A 7,840-nucleotide genomic window follows, 5' to 3' on the forward strand; every position below is an offset into this window, starting at 1 on the left:
TTTTTTTTTTTTTTTTTTTTTTTTTAATTTTTTTTTTCTTTCTTCTTTTTTTTTTTTTTTTTCCTATTTTTTTCTGGCTTTTTTTCTATTTTTTTTCTATTTTCTGTGTAGGTCTCTTTAGTCAGCCTTATAGCTAATGCCCTGGGCTACTCGGAACTAGGTGCCATAAAATCCCTTAGGACACTAAGAGCCTTGAGGCCTTTAAGAGCGTTGTCCCGATTTGAGGGGATGAGGGTAAGATGCCATTAGCAGCTGATCCTTCTGCATGCCCGTGGAGCGGTTTTTTTTAAAAGCATGCTAGAACTGATCAAAACTGGTGGAAAGAAAATTCCAAACAGAATCATGATGCAGCTGCTGACTTGATCACCTCTACGTGGATGTACCCTCACCCTGCCCACCGCTGCACCCTCCCCTCTAACAAAGGGAGATGCATAAGCTGCCTCATTACATTAATTACTGGCCCAAACCACCTGCCATTCGTAGCCGATGTCGACACTTGGCTGTTCTCATTTGGCCTGGCTTTGACCTCGAGCATCCGAGGGGCTTCTCAGCTGTAATATCTTTATCTAGGGAGAATCACCAGGTGCAAAGAAGCAGAACTGGAACCACCTCAGGGTCTCCAGCCCCTCCAGGTGTTGGCTGTTGGTGGAATTGGATTGAAAGACTCTGTCTGAGGGGGTTTTAAAAAAGTAACCAGGGGAAAAGGCTGCTGCCTCTCGTGGGTCACTGCAGGAAGGGACTGGGGCGAGCTCAGCTCTTTGAAAACTTTGGTTTCATTCCTCTTGTTGCACCTTGTTGTTCTCAGTCCAGTCTGGTGGTGACTGGCAGCCTTGTCTAGTAGTGAAGCTTTTCCTTTCTGTCCCCTTCCTTTCTCCATGCTTTTTTGGTCCCTGTCCCGTCACTGTGGAACCAGAACAAAGCACAAGCAAAGCATTGAACTTAACAAGCTTTCCTTGAATTGGTACTGGCACCATTCCCTTGGGTGTTTCAATTATTGCAGTGTCCCGCTGCTTTGCCACTAATATTCTGTCCTTTTGGTGCTTTTTGTCCCATTTGGGATTGAAATAGTCTCCTAAGAAAATGCAAAAAAAAAAAAAAAAAAAAAATCGTGCAGTAAAAAAATCAAATAAAGGTTGTTTCGTATTAATGGATTTCCCAGGTGCTCTTAGAACGTGGGGCTTTGTGCTAAATCCCAGTCAGCTCGTAATCAGGGATACTGCAAGAGAGAAAATGATGCATTTGAAATAAAAAGGGAAGGGAGTAGCAGTCGCAGTTTGAATTCAGGGTCTGAGCGGAGCAATTCCATCTGGATCCTTCTGGAGCAATTCCACCTGGATCCTTCTGATCTTTGGGTTTGCTGTAGCATCATGGAGCCCAAATTCCAGCACAGGAGGAGCAGTGAGCTGAGGAGGGATCCTCAGATTCCCTGGGAAGTAATAGAAACTCACGAGCTCCAACTCCAAAGGAGATGTTTCTTCTCTAAGACCTTCTCCTGCTGTTAGTTCCTTGTGTCCTTAGTTTAATTCTAAACTCCAGTCTACAGTACAGGCACAAAGGAAGAAAAATGAATGGTTAATTAATGGTTAAATTGTTAATGGTAACACAGAGCGTTAGCTGGGCTGGGTTCGGGTCCCACCCAGAAGTTTGATCACAAAGCCTAGCACTAAACCTGGAGATAAAAAAAGCTATTTTTAAGCCATGCTGGGGAGAAGATTTCTAATGTACAATCAGGGAATTCTCGTGCTTAAAGTGGGGAATTTTCACCACGGGAGATTTGATAGTTACGACTGCAGCCCTGGTAGCTGCCTAGACCCAATTATTTTTCCTTTGTTTTGACTTGGAGACCAGTGTCACTGCCCCATCCAAGCTGACCAATCCCTCTGAGCCAGGGACAGAGATCTGAAATGCCTTTGCAAAGGAGACTGAAACTGTAGTTCTTTGCTTTTCTCTCCTCCATAGCAATCTGCATTTCCAGGAGCTTGCTCTGCTCTGAGCTCGGCCAGGGAGTTTGATAGTGATGCTGTGAGACGTGCATGTGTTCTTGTCAGTCTGCACACAAAAGCCATGTTCCTCCTTTCACTCCTTTTGGAAAGCTGTGGAGATTTAATGAACCATAAATGGCCAGATTCCAGGAGGATATCAGGATATTACCCTTCTTTTACTTCATGTGGTAACTGGAATAAATCAATGTATTCATAGGAGGGTCTGACCCGAAAGGTGCTGCTGGTGTGGTGCTGGTGTCCAGCAGCTGAGCATCCTGTTGGGATGAAGGGAGAATGAGAGCAGAGGAATCCATGTGCAGCCTGGTGGGGCTCTCACCTGTGTCTTCAGACCTGCTGGCTGTAGCGATGAGTTCGTGACGCCGTTTAGCGCTCGGAGAACGGGAGATTCACTGTCCACGTCACCGTGGTCTCCAGTTCTCCTCCATGCCTCTATCTCAGACCAGTTTGGGTTGGGAGGGACCTGAAAACCCACCCAGTCCCACCTCCTGCTGTGGGCAGGGACACCTTCTGCTAGACCAGCCCTCCGAGCCCAGGCCAAGCTGGCCCCGAGCACCCGAGTGGGTGTGGTGACAGCAGGCCATGCGTGGGTGGTGGTGGCTTCCAGCAAGGGGTGGTGTGGCCGGAGAAGGGAGCAGGACGAGCTGTGGCTCATGTTCTACCACTGAGACCCTCCCAAGCCCCCGTGGAGTTGCGTTGTCTTTCAAAACTAAGGCAAAGGGGTAACAAGAGTTTAGATTCTGTTCATCTATTAAAGGAATCTAAATTAGGAGATCATAATAAAAGATTTAATATCCTGCTGACCTGCCTCTATTAAAAGCCTCAGAGCTTACATTTGGTCGTGTGTTGGCCGGGGATGCTCAGGGACATGGTGCTCCCAAACTGTGAAAGGCTAAAATTAGGAAGAGATGAGCTCTCACAAACCCCATCCTTGTTCCTGCTGCGTTTGCTGCCGTTTGGAGGAAGGAACATGGCTTTTCTGTCTTCTTGAGCCTGCCAAGCTGCATGCTCAGCTCTCTGCCTGGGACAACATGACTGGCCTTGCTTAGTCCACAGTATGATCTTGATGTTACTCAGTGCTTAGTGTGACCACAGTGATGCTGGGCTTGGTCCTGACCCCACTGCTGGGGCCCTTGGTGGGAGCAGGATCAGGCCCCGGAGTGAACACAGCCTTGTTTGAACGTGGGGAATGGCTGGAGGGGCTACTGGCTGATGAAACCTATTGAATCCACGAGCAAAAGCGTCCTCACACGTGGCTCTGAGAAAATTCCATCTAGGAGCCTGTTTGCTACGACAGAGAGTCTGAGCCCCCCTCTCTCTTTGGGCAATGAAAACGATACAAAAGAATTGTTGCTTTATTGAAGAACAAACAATCCAAAACCCAAACTCTGCAAATCCAGCGGCGTGGCCTGTTTTATTTTGAAAACAGAGCTTCCCCAGGTGGCTTCGAAGCAGAATTTGGGACCGCTTGGAATAAGTTCACTGCCAACTTCTGTGTGGAGCAGCCACCACCGATGTGTCAGTGGCCTGGTCCCCTATTCCCCCCCCAAAAACAGCTGTACTGATGCTTGCTGTCTCCTGCCTCGTGTTTTATACTGAAACTTTTTCCCACCCCTTCCAACACAGGTGGTTGTCAATGCCTTGGTTGGCGCTATCCCTTCCATTATGAATGTCTTGTTGGTCTGCCTTATCTTCTGGCTGATTTTCAGCATTATGGGGGTTAACCTGTTTGCCGGGAAATATCATTACTGCTTTAATGAAACATCTGAGCATCGCTTTGAGATAGATGTTGTTAACAACAAGACAGACTGCGAAGCTCTGATGCCACCCAACTCCACAGAGATCCGATGGAAGAATGTGAAAATTAACTTTGACAACGTTGGGGCAGGATATCTGGCTCTTCTGCAAGTTGTAAGTTTGGCTTCCTACCATCGCCCTGGGAGTGGGAAATACAAAATGCATTTTATGGGCTTCCCTCCCTGGGAAATGCAGTGGCCCATTAAGCCCACCCGGCTTGGGGCTGGAATGGATTTGCCGTTTTATATTTCTTCTCTTTCCTAATGTATGGGTCTCCCAGCCCCAAGTCTGTCCACTTCCCCTTGGTCTGGTTGAACCTCATGAGGTTCCCATGGATCAACTACTTGAGCTTGATTTATGTAATTTTGATTAAGTGGAAAGAGGAATATTGAAATAATATTAAAGTTCACGGTACAGGGCCATTAGGAGTCCTTGACAGAGCTGGCACAATTCAGGCTTGTTCTTGTATTTTGGGTGAATTCTGCCTCAGGGAATGTGTGTTTTCTTTGCCAGGCTACGTTCAAGGGCTGGATGGACATCATGTACGCAGCTGTAGATTCCAGAAAGGTAACATGCAAACAAACTCCCCTCCCCCTTATTTCTGTCTGCTCTTTTGCTTTGGTAAAATCAAGAGGAGAAGTTGTAGAACTGTGCTTGTAGCATTTATTTCATGCTGTGATTGTTTCGTTTGCTCTGGTGGTCTGATGAGTTAAAAGATGCTCAAGAAAATCCCAAAAAGGGAGGTTCTTCTGGTTGCTTTTTTTGTTCTACTCCAACTGGAGTAGAAATACGGCGAAGGAACGAATACAATGAAGTTACAGATTTAATCATTAGAATAAATGATGGGGAGGAATTAGCCAGAAGGTCCCCCATGAATCTTAAGTCTGTAAGGAAGTCTGAGCATGTCTGGGTTGCAGTTCTTTCCTTGGGCACCTCTCTGGTTCTTGCATGCTGGAATCGTGCAAATACCATGCCTTCCTTTTTGGTTTCAATTTTTTCCCCCTTCTATTGTCTTGGTTTTATATGAAAATATTTTTAAATGCATTTCCTTGTCCTGCACTGAATGCAGGTTTGAAACAAATATGACTGTGCCAGGAAAGCATAAAAATGTTCTTCTGGTTTTTGATCTTTTTGGTCCTGCATCTTCAAAAGAAATAGTTTGGAAACACGACCAATCTCATTCTGCCCATATTTGTATGATGTCTTTGAAATGTCCTTTGTTCCTCTTCTTATCTCCCCTTCAGCAAGAAGAGCAACCCAAGTACGAGGACAACATTTACATGTACATCTATTTTGTTATCTTCATCATCTTCGGTTCCTTTTTCACCCTGAACTTGTTCATTGGTGTCATCATCGACAACTTCAATCAACAGAAGAAAAAGATAAGTGATCTGTGTTTGCTGATTCGAGCTCAGCCCTGTTCCAGGAGTGTTGGGTCTTCAGGCTGGTGGGTTTCTCTGCAAAATAAAGTCAGTTTGGGGCACAAAGCAGCTTTCTTACAGCTGGGGACCTCTTGGTGCCTTGTGGGAATGGCTGAGCAGACTCAGGGAGCACAACACGCAGCCCAAGGCTTGATTTAAACTACAGCCACATGAAACACTTTCCCTAGACTACATTTTCATGCATTTGGGGGTTTTTTTATGCCTTGACTAAAATACAGGCTGGAAGCAAGATGTCGTCCTTGCCTCTCCCTTTCTCTCATATCCTGCTTTTCTTCAAGCCGAGGGTTTGCCTCGTGCAGCTCCTGTAAAAGCCCTCACACCTCACAGCCGTTCGTCACAGAGGGGAGAGAGGGGTGGGGAAGGAGGCAGTGCAGGGGGACAGGTCATTTAGAGGAGAAACAGTCATTTTTAGAGAGAGATCAGTACAGCCTGGGTACAGTGCGAGTTAGTTCTGTCTGAAGTGGCTGCCACCGGCCTCTCACCTGGCAGGTCTCCTCCTGCCCGAGCTGGGATTTACTCCTTTCCCTTCTGGTGTGTGTGAGCTGATTGTAACTGCTTTTCCTTTTGCCCCTTTACTTTGGAGGTCAAGATATTTTCATGACGGAAGAACAAAAGAAGTACTACAATGCCATGAAAAAACTGGGCTCGAAGAAGCCTCAGAAGCCCATTCCCCGACCTCTGGTGAGTGTGTTAGAGGGAACTCAGGGAAAACCTGAGTAGATTTCAAAGGAGCTTTGGCTCCAAAAGCATCCTTTGTTCTAACTCCTGTTGGACTCCACATCGCCCTGTTCTTGTCCTTGTGACTCGGGAATCACCTGCAAAGGTTAAAACACTTGCACTGGGGTTGGTGTTAATCAGTTCATCACTTGAATCAACAAAATAATCCCAAAACATCATCCAGGCCCTAGAGGGGCCCTAGATGTGGAGTAGGAGCCTCCTGGCACTAGCAGGGGGACCTTTGGCAATTATCCAGCCTTGGGGGCTGCACTGATGGAGAACTAAACTCCTTTCCCTGGTTTCTTTTGAAAGACTTTGAATCCCTCAGAAAGCCAGAAAGGGTTTGGGGTTGAGTGCCTTAGATACTGTGGGGATAAAGCATGGATGAAGCACCCTGCTTCTGGGTCTGTGGTGCTGCCAGGACACAAAAGAGGTTGGATTCTCACCCTGGTACCCATCAGGTGCCAGCGCAAGGATGTGGCTGCTTTCCCCAGCTGTCACTGGGAGGGCATCACCCTCCCTTTGGGCTCAGCAAAGAGGAAGGTGCGCTGCTCGTAGGGGTGGAGTGGCGTGTTGGGGTGTAAATAATGGCATTTTCCTGCCTTTGCCCCAAGCAGTCTGGCTTGTGGACAGGGTTTGCCTTGAAAGCTTTGTTAAATGCTGACAAAACGACGTCCTCGTCCCTCTTTCCACCAACGGTGAAATAATTTGTTGACTAATGATAAATGAGGAAGAATCTCCTCCCTGGGAGGGTGGGCAGGCCCTGGCACAGGGTGCCCAGAGACGCTGTGGCTGCCCCTGGAAGTGTCCAAGGCCAGGTTGGACATTGGGGCAGGGGGTGGAATGGGATGGTTTTAAGGAGGTTTCCAATCCAAACCATTCCACACATGCACGATTTTTGTTCAAACTCGGTTCCTTGTCTCTTCCGTTTCCCAGAACCGCGTCCAAGGAGCCGTCTTTGACTTTGTCACTCAGCAAGCCTTCGACATCGTCATCATGATGCTCATTTGCCTCAACATGGTGACCATGATGGTGGAGACAGATACTCAGAGCAAGCAGATGGAGGACATCCTTTACTGGATCAACTTTGTGTTCGTCATCTTTTTCACCTGCGAGTGCGTGCTGAAGATGTTCGCCTTGCGGCACTACTACTTCACCATCGGCTGGAACATTTTTGACTTCGTGGTTGTGATTCTGTCCATCGTGGGTAAGTGTGACACCGGTTTGAGGTCTTGGGGTGCCAGGCTGTTTCGGCGTTTGCAGGGTAGAACGTGTTCTTGTCTTCGAAGGGGATGTGTAGGTACCAGGACTTCAAGGTTCTCTTTAAGCCTCGGGAAGAGACCGTGGCAAAATTTGTCTGCCTGAAGTCCTGACTGATGCCTCTTCCCTCTGTTCTGGCATTCCTTTCCAGCTGTGTGGAGTAAACCACTTGACAATTGCTCTCTCTGTCTTTAAAAACTGAAGTTTCCCTCACCTCATCAGAATATTGCAACGCTCAGGAACCCCTGGAAACAGCCCTGCAGGGCTTCCTGCCACAGCACGTGACTTGTTTGCAGTTTGTTTGGATGCTGAATCCGTGTTTCCTCCAACAGGTTTTGAGTTTTTTAGCATCTAGTCTGCAAAATATGCACAACCTCACAAATGAATGGGAGTAAAGCTTGGCAGGGCACAAGGCACGCTGACAAACCACCAGCCTTCAGACCATCCCGCAGCCTAAAACTCAGCCCCAGTTTTTGCTGCTGCTTGGAATCAGGTTTATCTTAAACACTTTTAGCACCTTCAGAGCAGAGTCCTGGCTCCCATGGCAGCGTTAGGCACTGAGAGCAGATGTGCCCAAGAAGCAACTCTTTCATTCTTATCCAGGAGGGATGAAGCTGAACCTCT

The 7,840-nt window shown here is 47.3% G+C and overlaps 1 protein-coding gene across 1 annotated transcript in view; it reads left to right on the forward strand.

The window, feature by feature from the left end:
- The window catches only part of SCN8A (sodium voltage-gated channel alpha subunit 8), a 58,221-nt gene that overhangs the window by 45,853 nt on the left and 4,528 nt on the right, over window positions 1-7,840 (forward strand). Inside the window, exons 22-27 of the mRNA XM_017730741.1 lie at window positions 112-234; window positions 3,627-3,911; window positions 4,311-4,364; window positions 5,042-5,179; window positions 5,816-5,920; window positions 6,893-7,163. Of these exons, the coding sequence (XP_017586230.1) occupies window positions 112-234; window positions 3,627-3,911; window positions 4,311-4,364; window positions 5,042-5,179; window positions 5,816-5,920; window positions 6,893-7,163 (976 nt within the window). The remainder of the gene's footprint in view (window positions 1-111; window positions 235-3,626; window positions 3,912-4,310; window positions 4,365-5,041; window positions 5,180-5,815; window positions 5,921-6,892; window positions 7,164-7,840) is intronic.

This window comes from Corvus brachyrhynchos, unplaced genomic scaffold (assembly GCF_000691975.1).
Source record: "Corvus brachyrhynchos isolate BGI_N302 unplaced genomic scaffold, ASM69197v1 scaffold933, whole genome shotgun sequence".
Classification (NCBI taxonomy): Eukaryota; Metazoa; Chordata; class Aves; order Passeriformes; family Corvidae; genus Corvus; species Corvus brachyrhynchos.